The sequence below is a fragment of the Taudactylus pleione genome, unplaced genomic scaffold (genome assembly GCF_031769625.1).
Source record: "Taudactylus pleione unplaced genomic scaffold, aTauple2 ptg000054l, whole genome shotgun sequence".
NCBI classification, from domain to species: Eukaryota; Metazoa; Chordata; class Amphibia; order Anura; family Myobatrachidae; genus Taudactylus; species Taudactylus pleione.
Window position 1 is genome coordinate 9,750,860 of NW_028284456.1, and position 15,029 is coordinate 9,765,888.

Here is a 15,029-nt window from a genome sequence, read left to right on the forward strand (position 1 = left end):
TCCCAAAGATATCAAAAGTAAAATGGCGCTAGCGACCACAGGGTAAGTGCGATGGGTGCACTGTGTGCAGGGCCCCTTAGACCCTGTATCCATTATAGATAGATGCCACCACTGGCATAAATCCCACCTTTCCAAATTTCTCCCTTGTTATGATATTTTCTGTTTATTGCCGTTATATTTTTTTTATGTAGTGTTAGATAACGTACGTTATAAATTTTTAGATTTTATATATTTATGTTTACATATGTTTCTGTGGTATATTTATAAACAAACCAATTTTAATAAAAATATAAATTTAAAACAAGCATTAGCCAATATTTTAAGTGAACGTGACGAAAGATGCTTCAGGAGTCACATTAGGATTCCTTGGATCTTTTCGATCTTTATCAGAAAATGATCTGTGTCCATTGGTCTCCGGAATTTCATCTGAGCAGATTGTGCAGTATGGGAAGAATGAAAAACATTGTAAGAAGAAAGTGTTTACACTGTGACATCTCATGCTGCACTGTCACACTGGCGCCATGCTATTTCTTACAGAACATGGACATATTATGCTGTAGACATTTTTCTCTTAACAAAGCAGGGCATTCATGCGCAGCCAGGTATTGGTCAGATAAACCTATTCTAGCCAGGATCAAAGTATTTAGTTTAGGGCTAACTTGTGAATACACTTTTATTATGGCACAGTGATTTTGTTATCTCTGGGAAGGCTTAGGAATGTCAAACCTAAATGTGAGAGTATTGGTTCACTTGTGTAACCACTGATAAAGTGAACTGCAAATCTTTATCCTGCTCATCCTCAGAAACACCTTCACATTTTGGCTGCTTTACAATTTTTTCAAACTGAATGTAAAATAACTGACAGACATAATACACTTAAAGGGCCACTACACCTAAAAATTTTACCACTTTGAAATGAAAATTTGTAACAATCTTTGGCCCTGATTCAGAGCCGGACGCTCTGACAGAGCGCTCGCTCTGAATCAGGGCCGTCCCTCCTCCTTTTTGGAGCGGCCTCCTGGCCGCTCGCATAGCTGTAGGGGGTGACCACCCACAGCTATAGCGAGCGTCCAAAATGATGGTCGCAATGGTCAAGACCATCGCGACCATCAGGCTTGCGACAAACCCTTGTGGTAGGGTCTCACTGCCGCAAGCCCTGGAGTGCTTTTGGCTCTATCAGAGCCAAAAGCACTCCCACTGACATCACTAGTGATGTCAGTGGGGCCGGCCCCAGACGGTAGGCGTTCCCATGGGAACGCCTCCGTCTGGGCAGCTACGCCCCCGGCACGCCCACCAAAGGGGGAGTGCTGTCAATCACCATCGACAGCACGCCCACTTTGGTGCGAGACCCATAACGACGGCTTGGCCGTCGTTATTCGGGTCTCACGCATGCGCACGACGGAGGCGCCTCCGTCGTGCGCATGACCACTTGGGCAACATTGACCCACTTGCGAGCGCTCAGCGATCGCGAGCGGGTCTGAATCAGGCCCTTTATGTGCACTGTATGTTGAAAACACAATAATACTGTTACAGAGCGTTAGACATTTTTGTATTATATTTTCACTTTTATGTACATAAAAAGCCATTTATTTTCTTCAATCAGGCATATTAGGTGTTGCAAAATTCTCTTTTGTGATGCTCAATATTGTTTGCATTATATTAGCTATACTGTATACCAAAATATTTTCTATTTAATAAACCTTTGAAATTTTTTTACATTTTCTTAACCATTTATAACATATTTTATATTATTTTACATTTTTATGGTCAACAATGTAAGACTGCCATAATCTTGAAATCTACAACTGGCACATTCATGTGAAATTATTTTCATTCAGTCCTTAAAATAAATTTTGGCTGAAAATCAATTGTTAGTTCTTGAAGGGAAAAAAGGATTCTGAGTTATTTTATTTTCACTATGAAAAACTGTATCACACATAACTACTTAAGCCGCACATCCTCCAGGCGACGGCGGCACAACAGCATGATTACAACATTGTAATCGTACCGTCGTAGCTGTTCCCCTGCAGTGCCTACACTGAACGATTGATCATTCAGTGTAGACACATCAATCATCTCTGAACATGGGCAATCTGTCGTTATCGCAGATTGACCAGCACGGTCATTAGATAATTGATGTTAGGAACGACCAGCGGGAGCTCGCATCGCTGGTCATTTCCGACATAATAGTGCCCGATTTGTGCACGATTACTGCGCGATTGCACGATTACGATGTCATAATCGTGCAATCGCTCAGTAACATCGCCTAGTGGATACGCGGTTTTAGACTAAATAATGTGTGATATGTACTAGAAACATTGCATAGTTTCTTTTTTATTCAAATGGCTATTTCTGTTGTTTGCTATAGTCAGAAACTATTTATTCAAATTATATGTGAAATATCTGCATTTTCTAAGTAATTTGGTACAGAAATTATGTCAGTCAAGTTGCAGAGTTTAATCTTAAGTAAATATGTATTATTGGGTAGATCAATAATCCTTTTCAGCTTGGTGATACTGTGTCATTTATACCAGAAGGTTGGGTAAGATATCCCGGCGGTGACCATCCTGACAGTCGGCATCCTAACCCTAACCGTCCCCGTCCGCAGCCTAACCATACTTGCCTACATTTTTATTTTCCTCTCCCGGAGTTGTTGACCCTATCCCCTGATACTTACCTTCGGGATGCCAGCGGTCGGAATTCTGGAGCCGGGATCCCGAACACTGTTGGACTGTTTTGACCATCTGTATCCTGAACTCTGGGAAACTGACTACATCCTGTTTGTACAGTGGCGGAACTCGAAGAGACAATGGAGTCATTTGCCGCCAGACGCCAGCCCTGAAGGGGGCACCTGGCTCCATTGTCACCAGGAGCTGCATGGAGAAGGAGCACCGCTGATCGGCGCTCCACCTCCAGTGGCGTAACTATGAAGGCTGCAGGGGGTGCGGTCGCACCCCCTGCACCTTTCATTTGCCGGGCTCCAGCTGAGTGTTTTACAAGCGGGCGCCCGGCTCCTCCTCTCCCCCCGGCGGCAGCCGGAGGAAGGAGCTCACTCCTGAGCTCCGGCATACGGGTCCCACAGTGCACTATGGGAGTGACGTCATGACGTCACTCCCGTAGTTCCGAGGAGCGGGCACCGGGGACGGACGGCAGCAGGCACTGGAGAGGGGTTTAAGGTAAGTTTTTTTCGTTTTTTTTTGTATGTGTGTGTGCGTGCGGGAGGGCACTACTGGTGCATTACAGGGGGCTGCCGCTTATTACAGGGGGTTTACTACTGGGGGCATTACAAGGGGCTTACTACTTGGGGCACTACAGGGGGCTTATTACTGGGGGCTTACTACTAGGCTCACTACAGGGGGCTTATTACAGTGGGTTTACTACTGGGGACACATTACAGGGGGCATTACAAGGGGCTTACTACAGGGGCTTACTACTGGGGGCACTACAGGTTGCTTACTACTGGGGCTTTGCTACTGTGGGCAATACAGGGGGCTGCTGCTTATTACAGGGGGCATTACAAGGGGCTTACTACAGGGGGATTATTACAGGGGGCATACTACTGGGGATTTACTACTGGGGGCACTACAGGGGGATTACTACTGGAGGCATTACAGGGGCCATACTATTGGGGGCACTACAGGGGCCTTACTGCTGGGGGCACAGCATAGGAGGACCACTACTGGAGGTACTTCATAGGGGGACCACTACTGGAGGCACTGCATAGGGGGACCTTTACTGGGGGGCACTACATAGGCGAGCACTGCATAGGGGGACCTCTACTGAGGGCACTGCATAGGGGGACCACTACTGGGGGCATTGTATAAAAGTAACTGCATAGGGGGGTGGCAGCAGCTGGGGCTGGCATAGGTGCTGGGGGGAGGTACATTTTAATTTGGGGGGTGGGGGGGCACCAACATTTATCTTGCTTCCGGGCACCTGGGATGAAGTTACGCCACTGCGTTTGTAGACTATAGTAGAGAGTAACTTTGTTTTTATACATAGCATACACAGGGCCTGATTCAGGTTGGATCGCAAGGCTGCGTTCGCACGCAGCCAGCCAATGTTTGCATTCTGCACATGAGTATAAGATGCAGTGCGCGTGTGCGAACTGGCCGCTGTGATCGGGAAGAGATCGCAGATAGCACGCAGAGTCTTCACACAGGGATTGACAGGAAATGTCCGTTTGAGGGTGGGTACGGGGGGTGGTCAGAGAAACGCAGGTGTGTCTGTGTGTTTAAATGCCAGTACAGGGGCATACATAATTAAGCCCCAGCGACTGCATACGCAGCCAGAGCTCTACATGGCGACACGAAGCTTCGCAGGCTGTGAGGCATGTCAAGCTCAACCACAACCTTGCGTATGGGTCTGATCTACTCAATGTTTTCGCTGACTTGCGGATGCATGTCATGGGAAGTGGGGCGGCTTTATACAGTGATGGGCATCTTGGTATAGTGCTGCGTTTGCCGTGCGATTGCATTCATTAGCATATTTTTTCATTAACGGGTGCATGCGAACGCAGCCTTGTGATCCAACCGGAATCGGGCCCACAGTACTCTGCAATTCTGCCCCTGCATCCAGTACTTTTAGAGAATCTTCTGCTATTTATCACACCACAAAAGACAAAATGGTATCTGTTGTCCACACAATGGACAAAGGCCCTGATTCAGAGCCGGACGCTCTGACAGAGCGCTCGCTCTGAATCAGGGCATCTTTTTTTTTTTTTATGGAGCGGCCTCCTGTCACTCAACATCGACAGCACGCCCCATTTGGTGCGAGACCCGGAGCGATGGATTGCCCGTCGCTATCCGGGTCTCGTGCATGCGCACGACGGAGCCGGCTCCGTCATGCGCATGCGCTCTGGGCCACCATCGACCCGGCTGCGAGCACTCAGCGCTTGCTACCGGGTCTGAATCAGGCCCATAGTAAATACATAGGTTTTTTTTTTATATTACTACAATAATCATTTGGGACTCCATTTAAATAACCAGAGTAATGCATTTCTCTGTAGATGTAGCCATGACTTACAGATGTGTCCTCATTTAACTAGCATTTTTGCACCAACTAAAACCCTGCGCCATGGATATCCAGTTTCATACTTTGCATCTTTTGCGCACCGCATGCTGTCTTTTTGCCTCTCAGCCCCACACCAACAGACTTCTGGCGTACTCGGTATTGCTCTATGCTGTGTGGCAGGAAGCATGGCATGGCTTAGTCAGATTGGTCCCCGGGCTCTCTTTCTCAAATCTGCCTCTGTTTCGCACTGTTATAGCATGTAAATCTGTTAGTCTTATGCATTCCTTATGTATTTATCACATTACCAGTACAAAACAGATGCAAATAAGTAAATTATTAAGCAAAAAAGACACATGGCGCCGCTTAGTTGCATTTTTCAGTGTGCGCAATATGAGGATAGGTGTTTGTGGACACATCTGTATAGCTTTCTTTACATTTCTTCTCTTTTTACTTTTCTTTTCTTTTCTTTTATTGGAAGATCAGTCAGTTCAGAGTAGGCAATTGCCAGCAATTATCTACAGCTACTTTACATTTACCTCACTGTGTCCATCATTGTTGCAAGATTTTATGTGGCTTCTATAAATGGTTAATAATGTTTGCTTGTCACATGTACCACTCATTAGTGTGGCATTGGTTTGTCTTTGTCTCACAATCCATTTATCTACCCCTAAGTAGTCCTATCACTTTGATGTGATCGATGTGTGATAATCACCTGACGTTATAATCACACGATGTGAGTGCAATGTCACTCGGGACTTGGCAGAACCAGAATGTCCTTAACCTGTACAGCAAGATTTTGCTGAATTATATTATTTGTCATTTACAGTGCACACAACTCTTATACAAATGTTTGTAGGAGTTTGGAATGAGATGAGCATTATTTCAGTTGTTGCCACAGGCATTAGTGAAGCACCCCCCTTTTGTGTTCCCTTTGTAAGAGGAACATTGGAAAAATGAGAAAAAGGATTTCTATTCCTATGAGATTCTACTTTTGTTTTCAGAGCTCCAGAATATATGAGGGGATCTGAAATTACATTTGTTTATTTGTTGATGATCACAGAAGTTGAAAAGAGATTCCTGGAGTGAATGGTTGTGTGTTTGGTTTGACGACCACTCAATGGCCAAGCTGATTATTTGCTTCCCTGCATGGCAGAACTGGCACCTATTTACTGGCATCGCCAAGGGATGTGCAGTCAGGAGAGGCAGAGCTGAGATTTGATATAAAAATGATTAGAATAATACAAAGAAGATATTTATAACTTATAAACATCTTCTTTGTTTATTGTAATCATTTTATAGTTAACACACACTAGCTTTGTGGAGCTCCCTGGGACTGCCATAACGTATTAATAAAGCTAGTTAGACTGCTTGACTTTGCCTGTTTTTCTTGTGTGTCTGCTGTCATTGGCCCTGGAGAAGGCAACATCATTGTACCTACCTACAATATTCTCTTGGCTCTGTTCAAGACAACTATAAACAAAGAACATATTTGACAGTGCCTTCTATATGCAGAAATCACATGCAATCAAATGCAAATAGAAATCTCTTGGCAGCATGTCAGAATGTTGTGTAACTGCTAGAAGATCAAAACATATACGATTTAACATATTTCTGTTTCATTATATTGTTGGTGATTTTATCACACTAAACGATGTGTGTACCCAGCGATGTCGCCCACAATCCCAGCGCCGACGGGTCCGTACACACTGGGCGATCTGGTACCCAACCGCCCGTTATGAAAGCACATCGCTGCATGCAATCATCAGCCGCATCACCTGATCTTAAAGGTTGCACATAAGATCAGACAATGAGGCTGAAGACCCCCACGGGAGCGCACACTACACATTTTTAACGATTTGTTGTTCCGATGTGTCGAAATCGGCCAAATCATTAAAGTTATTGTGTAGTGTGTACCCAGCTTAAGTCATTGTCGGCAGGTTTTAGAAGATACACTCACACAGTTGTTATCCTACTACCCTAGTAGTGACCCTAGTACAATTCTGTTTTATTCTAAATATTCACTATAACATGAGCTAGTTCATACAGTATGAAGAATAAGAACAGGTACTGTAATGATGCGTATTAGACAGGACAATAGAAAATGTCTACTATGCAGTTTGTGTGTTTCATAGGGGTTATCCAGTAAAATAAAACCAAGTTCACTTCCCTATATCTTTAAAGGGTCTATTTATTATTATTATTATTATTATTATTTTTGCTCAATTTAACAACAGCTGATATAGCAGCTATTTGCAATGATATAATAGATTAATCAATGGGACAAATTATCATTAAAGTCATACTGTGACGCACATTGATAAGAAGCTGTCCTGGAGATGGCTTTACTGTATTGAAACCTGTGCAGCGTAGGAGGAGATATACTGTATGTAATGCATATGTGCACCCTCCCAAATGCTCAAATTCCAAGATTCCAGTTGTGAGAAAAAAATGCAAAAATGTAGATATTTGCTACAATGGCTAACGCCATCTGAAGTACGTGTTAGTTAGCGGGTTAATTTCTGAAAATCTATTCTCAAAATGTATACATCCGCGCTGCAAGGCGGCTTTACTTATGTCGGGAGCCAGTTGGGGTCGAGGTCACCAACCTCCTTGAAAAAATCACAATATACTTCTAGGTTAAGCACTAATTAGTGCTTCTCAGCGCTAACCTTATGTAATGGTGTCTATATCTAGGTCTAAAGGTGCCCATCCATTAGACGACAGGCAAAAGACTGCACGATTACAACATTGTAATCGTGCAGTCGATTGTCTGTCTGTGATGTGCCTACTCTCAACGAGCAGTCCTTCAGTGCAGGCTCATCAATCATCTGCAAACATGTTGAACCTGACGATATCGTCAGGTTGTACAACATATTTGTACGATGATAGATGTCTAAACGACCAGCGGGAGCGCGCATCACTGGTCGTTTTAGACATCTTTTAAACAATCTGCAAACGATTTTCAAACGATTATCAAACGATCTAATGATATCGTTATCGTTCAATTGCTCAATTTAATCGTCTAGTGGATGGGCACTTTAAGTGTGGCAGTCAATAGTTGTCATATATAGCCACTTGTACTAGAATAAACGCTAGAAGCTAGTATGCTACAGTAAAGAAACCATGGAAATGTAAAACCAGGGTTAGTTTTTTTTTTATTTTAAATTGGGTACATATGCAAGATTATACCGAATATAAAAATAGAAATGTCTAAAGTATGATATGGCCGGCCGGAGGACAAACGAAACGTGTACACAAATACAACAAAGGAGTAGGGGTGTGTGAATGGCATAGTGTAAACACTTATGTCTGTGTAATGTGAGCAGAATGGGGAAGGGAGAACAGGGAAGGGTTATGGGACAAGTCCAGCAGGGGTCTAGTTGTTCGACCTTAGGAGATGAATCTATGCAGGTGTCAGGGTAAAAGTCTTGATTCCTGTCAATCTCGGTAATTACTAGCACAGATGATCACGTTTGCGCACTAGTGTGTGAATAGCCGGCTGATTACTGACCTCCGTGCAGGGTGACTGCGGGTGGTCTGCAGTGGCCTTCGGTACTCACCACATCCTTGATGGGTGGGCCAAAAAAACCTCAGTACCTGGATGACTGTGTCCCACATAAGCCGCGGCTGTCAGTGTAGAAATACCTTGATGTTATGGCGGCTGCTAGTGCAGAGTGTAGTATCAAAGCCACGTCTTGGTGCAGCTTCATGGTTAAAATATGCTTGATGTTCAAGGTGTGCTGATGCCGGTATGGGGTTGGTGTGTCCAGATATTTTGTTTGTCTTCCAGCCGGCCATATCATACTGTAGACATTTTATTCTATTTTTATATTCGGTATAATCTTGCATATGTACCCAATTTAAATTTAAAATATACTAACCCTGGTTTTACATTTCCATGGTCCATATCCTTATTGTAGCATACTAGCTTCTAGTAGTGTATATTCTAGTGTAAGTGGATATACATGACAACTATTGACTGCCACACTTAGAATTAAAAATAGATACCATTGCATAAGGTTAGCCCTGGGAAGCACTAATTAGTACTTAATCTAAAATTATATTGTAAATACTGAAAATATAAACTTTTTGGAGCTTGATAATTATAGCAGACTACAGTCCCTATTGCGAATAATGAGTACTATAGCATCCTGCGCTATTTAGCTAGAGGCGGGAAATATCTTTTGTAGGTCCTGCATTCAGCGTTTGAAATATTGCAGAAATACTCAAGTCATACGGAAATAATATAGTCATTTCTTGTGTTTTTAACTTATGTTTACTAATATGGCGTTTGTACGATCAGAACGATATTTCACACATAGTGGGCCTGATTTAGAGATGTACGCAGTTGAACGACTATCGGTAAACTGCTCATGTATCTAAGTTGCACTGCACATTTGTATTGTTACAGTATTTCTGTGCAAAAGGTGTTTTGTGACCACCTTTGTGGGGTGTGTGCAGTATCTGTTACATTGAAGCGCAGGTTTTATATATATTCTTTGTTGCACTGCACATGCAGGGTCGGACTGGCCCACAGGGGTACAGGGGAAAACCCTGGTGGGCCCCACTGCCTGGGGGCCCTCCCCCTCCTCTAGGAATCAGGCTCCAGACTGTGTACTTGAATTATACTGCACAGTATTGTTGTGGATTTTCTTCAATGCACTGCTGCTATTAATCTGGTACATTATCATGCATTCACTAGCAGTATTTACTATATATATGTATATATTTAAAGGGGCCCACACCCCATCTGGAGGCTGGCCACACCCAGGGCTATCTTAACAGCAGTGTGAACCCTGGGCAAAGCAATGCACTGGGGCCCCTACCCACCCATTCACTGGGAAAAAAAATGTACAGTAAATGATCAATAAAATTAAACCTTTAGATTTAGTAGTACTTTCAACAAAATCAGTTTGAATATAAAAAAAAAAAAGTTAAATATGACACAGCCACCATTTAGTACACAAGGGAGCCTGCTGGCTGCCCGTATTGGGGCCATCTATTCTTTCTAGCCTGGTATTTATTGCACTTTTTTTTTTCTTTTTTTAGTGGGCGTGGAGAATGTAACAACCATTCCCAAATCCAAACCTTAATGAAGGACGCAATGCCATTGCATAGTCAGACCCTGTTGTGGAAAACAGGGCCAGACTCTTACCTATCGGGTCACCCAGACGGGACGCAGAGTCTTCTGTCCTGACTCCTGAGGAGGCTAAGAGAGACTGGGACGATGATGGACCAGACGGATCCTCGAGTGACCAGTCCGGAACCAGACACGGCGCGGCAGGCAGTGGGCGGCAGTGGCACACTAGAAGGAGCCAGCAGCAGGCCTGGGCAGAGCGGATTGCGCATCAAGGCAGCCAGTCAGCAGTCGTCTCTCAGAGAGACACTGTCTGACTGGCGCAGGCAGATATAGCGGACAGGACAGCGTAGTAACGGCGGACGGCGGTGGGTGAGTGCTTGTCAACCGCAGGGGGGGGACGGGGGGCCGCTTGTCACCAGGGGGGGGACTGGCGGATCGGAACACAGTGCTGCTTTAAAAAAAAAAACTGTCCGCGGCTGCAGGGGGTCTGGCGGGCCTCTTGATGCTTCGGGCCCCTATCGCTGCATTCCGCCAGTGGGCCCTTCATGCACCAGTCCGACACTGTGCACATGTGTACAAGTACATTACCGTACAGCAGCGACAATTTACTCACAGTAGACTGTTGTGGAGCATTTGTGGGAGATAACAGGGAGTGGTGGCACAGAATGCAGGCATGTCACCACCATTTTCGGGGCATGTAATAGCCTGCATCTTGGATCTTGAGAGAAAGTGGCTCCAGGGTCACAGTTCCCGCGCCCATTCTGCGTGACCATAGGGCTACTCTGGGGGCCAATAATCAAAGATCTGCAACCATTGCTGCATCTTTGTATGCATATATTTGGAATTACAAAGCCGCAGGTGGGCGACTCAATACAATCCTCGACGTCTGCGACATTGGCTTATTTTCGCACAGCAGCTGCGTACAGGACACAGCTACAACGGCAGTAGTGTACATATCTGAATCAGTTCCAGTGTGTACACCTGACCTGTCGTTTATCGTATTGTCCCATCTGAAGTTCTGCACGGCAGATGTGACGAGGCAATGAAGAGGTGCAATTACATGCAGCAAGTAACGATGCATAGCCCCGTTGTACGCCGGATTGTTCAGTGTGTAAGGCACGCATTGTATTGTTACATTGCATCGTTCCATCGCTGGGTCGCACCATTAATACTGATCTACTGCATACAAACACTCAGCTTGCTGTGTACAATCCAGTAAAACACTCAGGTTTAAGTACTGGTCTGCATGGTAATGAATTTTATGAGTTTCCATGCAGCTCTCCAGCCTCTCAGATACACTCTATTATGCTATATTTGATAGCACAGTATTGCAAAAATAATCACTATAACATATTCTCAAACATATAGCACAGTACATCGCACTGAATTAGCTAGACACCTGTGTGACCTACAGAAAGCTTTGCATCAGAGTTTCCATGATGTCTACAGCAGATCACTAGATAAGTGAATAGAAATTAAGAAATAATGAAGAAATAATGTTGGGAGGTACATTTTTTTTAGTTTATTGGAGAACCATTTTAGATAATAGGGTGAAAACACTTATACATACATTTAATAAACCATTATCACTACAATTGATCTGCAGCTATGTGTAAAATGAATACACCAGTTTTCCTGATTGGTCCATTTTATGCAATTTGTTGCTGCTGCTAAAGTTGACAGTTATAATATATAGATGTTTCCAAACATTCTGATTTAATGTTCCTAGCATATCTATTGCAGTGATGTCTGGAAGCTCTTGCACTAAAAGCTCTGCATAACTTATACAGGCTTTTTATGACCGTACTATCGTTGAACTGTCTATGTTTTGTTAAGCATTGCAAATTTAAAATGTTAATATAGGAAACAGTCTTCCATTTTATACAGCTCATCATATAACACAATTAAAGCACATGGGAATGTGGAAGGATACAGTTGTGTCTCACTTGGGTGTTGTATTTTGTGTCACTCACCTGCAAAATGTTCCCTTTTTTCCTGTAAGTCACTCCCTTCTGTCCTCAGCAGACATATACAAAAAGGATTCTTTTCAGACACATTTAATAAATTATTGGCTTTGTGCATCTTACTACCTATGTATTTTGCCCATATCATTTCATCTACTGATGTATCGTTTTTCTTGAACCTGTCCTTAGAGGCCAGTAGGATAACAAAGTAAGCCGTCATATATATATATTTTTTTTACAGTAACATATAATTACATAGGACTGATACTGAAAGAGCGGAAAACTGAGTTGGGCAAGAACGGGCGATGCAGAGTAATACACATTTCAATCACATCTACACTTGCGTCTGAAGGGATGTAACCGTGAGAGTGTATTAATACAACTGCGAATTATGCAGTTGTATCTTCTGTACCCAGTATAAAGCAATGTCGGGCTGATTTGCCGTTTCGTAATGACAAATCACCTACATCTGTGTGCATGCTCAGTAAGCGGGTGCCCGCGGTCCGTCAGGTTTGATGTGCTGTACATCAAACTGCACGATTTCGCATGCGACCTAATGTATGTTAATGAAGGATGGAACAAGTGACCATTCTGTCGTTCATTGATGTGTCCAGAATGTCCCTAGACATCGACTCAAATGTTGGTCGTCCCAGTGGGTACCCAGCTTTAGTGCACACTGATGATGATGACTAACCACATCAGGCACTTGTGGGCACATAGCAGGATGCATAGCATTCTGTCTACTGGCAAATATTTGTAGTCTGGAAGCAACATGCCTCCAATTTATTTCCAACTTTGCATAAGGTTCATTATGCATACTCATTATATACTTTCTATAGAATGACTTGATGTATGCCTAGGTTTGTCTATATATGTCTTTACAGTTTATTTGTGTTTTCATATTTTTGATCTAGTGTTACGTACTTCTCAATTATCATGAAAACTTGACTCAATTGTGCTAATTTTACAGGTCATCGGAATAGCAGATGCTGCTGTAGAACTCCAAACCAACCTGTTCCGTGCTTTCACAAAGCTGAGGAGCGCAACACAGCTTGTTATTCTGCTGATTGGGTTGTGGCAGAAGCTTAGTAAAGAACAGATGGGCATTTTGGAAGCCACCTTTTTGCCACTTGTAGAGGATGGTCAAGAATTGGTAAGATGATCAAAGTATTGTAATCTATACGTTAATAATGTCTTTCATTGTGTGTTGTTTCACATTTACTTGCATTTGATATTTTAGGACTAGATCATTTTGGTTTCCTTTTTTTACTTTACTGTAGGCTTGGCGCTATAAAAGATGACATGGCGCACTATAAATTTAAGTTGATCTCTGTGATGTGCTGCAAAAGCTGTCTGCGTCATTTTGTCTTGGATACTACTGTGCTAGTTGAATGCAGACCGTGTGTACAGTACATGCAGCGCAACATAGACAAAATGCTATACACCATCTGGTCTGTTCTCTTTCCTATTGGGATGCAATCAGCGACACCGCTCTTCAGGACTTTTACCCATCTTTAAACCATTGTACAAGTCATCATTGTTTTTTTAAAATATGTTTATATGTTCAAATAAATTACAATTTTAATAAGCCATTTATTTTAGAACATTGGGTAGGATTCCTATATGTCAGCCACATGTCATGCACTGTTTATTATATTTACACAGTATAGACTTTAGTCTAGGTCACTATATATTGCCTAACTGGTTTCAGCTCGCACTACTGTATACCTTTATTGCCCACTAGAGTGTCTGTAAGTGCAGACTGATGCCAATAAATGTATGTATTGCAAATACTTCTTAGTAAAGGAGAATCTATTCATGTTAGGCACTTATGTTATAGAATTAAATGCTTTTAAATTAACATGGATGTCACGGCAAGTAATATTGCAAACATTGGAAAATATAATGTTATATCAGTGCAGCTTGATATACAATTGTGCAATTTTTTGCAAATGTAGCATGTTTATAATGATTTTAAGATTACAAATATTGGGTTTCAAAAACAACATCAGGACAATTTGAAGCAGTTTTAACCATTTTGAATGTTGGAGTAGTGGCAGAACTGCCAGAGATAATGGAGGCAATCGGCCTCTGGGCGACAGCCTTGAAGGGGCACTCCCCCATTGCTCCAGCTTCCATATGATGCCCCCCATTCCTGGCACATAGTATGTGCCTCCTCCTGGCACCATCGCAAATATGATGTAACTATGTGTTGTAAGTTTTGGAAAAATGCATTACTTAAAGTTCTAGGCTGACCATTTTAGGCTAGTGGACATAGGAGTGGAGACACCATGTAAACTAAGTGAATTGAAAGCAAGATGTGCCTCGTGGGTTAATTAAGAAAATATTTTTCTTATTAACATTTATTTCTATTGCACCAGTATATTTTGTTGCGCTTTACAAGTCGTAAAATATCATACCAGATTTGTCAGGGTCACTTATACAAATGCTGCACTGCCCTACAGATGTGTCCACAGACATCTATCCTCTGTGCTCTACAAGTCATGCTACAGTCGTGCTATAGTCGTGGGAGGTCCGTGTGACTCTGTTGCGCCGAGCGTCTTTTCATTCAACTTTTTACCTTCAAATGTGTCTTTTATTCGCACAACGATGCGAATAGTTAGCAAAAGCAGCTTCTGCTGATTAATATTATAAGCAGCATGCCTATGTTCTGTCTGCAACTGCGGGTGTACCTGCATACGAAACGCTATGTTACAGTGTTACTGCCGCTGACACTGTAACGTAGCATTTCGTATGCAGATACACAACGGCATGGCGCAACTACAAGGGCTGTTTAGCGCACAAGGAGGCTAGATGTATGAGGACACATCTGTAGTAGCTGACAACTATGTACACCCATGCATCCGAATGTGCAAGTATTGAGTGTCCATAGAGGCTGCAATAATGATTAGTGTGTTTAAGATGCACCATTGTCACTTGCATCAGCCCTATGGCAAGTACAGTTTCTCCTT

General features: G+C 43.0%; 1 protein-coding gene across 2 annotated transcripts in view; it reads left to right on the top strand.

Annotated features, from left to right (window-relative positions):
- Positions 1 to 15,029, top strand: part of BBS9 (Bardet-Biedl syndrome 9) — a 538,001-nt gene that overhangs the window by 410,059 nt on the left and 112,913 nt on the right. For both annotated transcript variants that reach the window (XM_088464415.1, XM_088464416.1), the window contains exon 20: positions 13,028 to 13,210. In XM_088464415.1, coding sequence (XP_088320541.1) covers positions 13,028 to 13,210 — 183 coding nt within the window. The remainder of the gene's footprint in view (positions 1 to 13,027; positions 13,211 to 15,029) is intronic.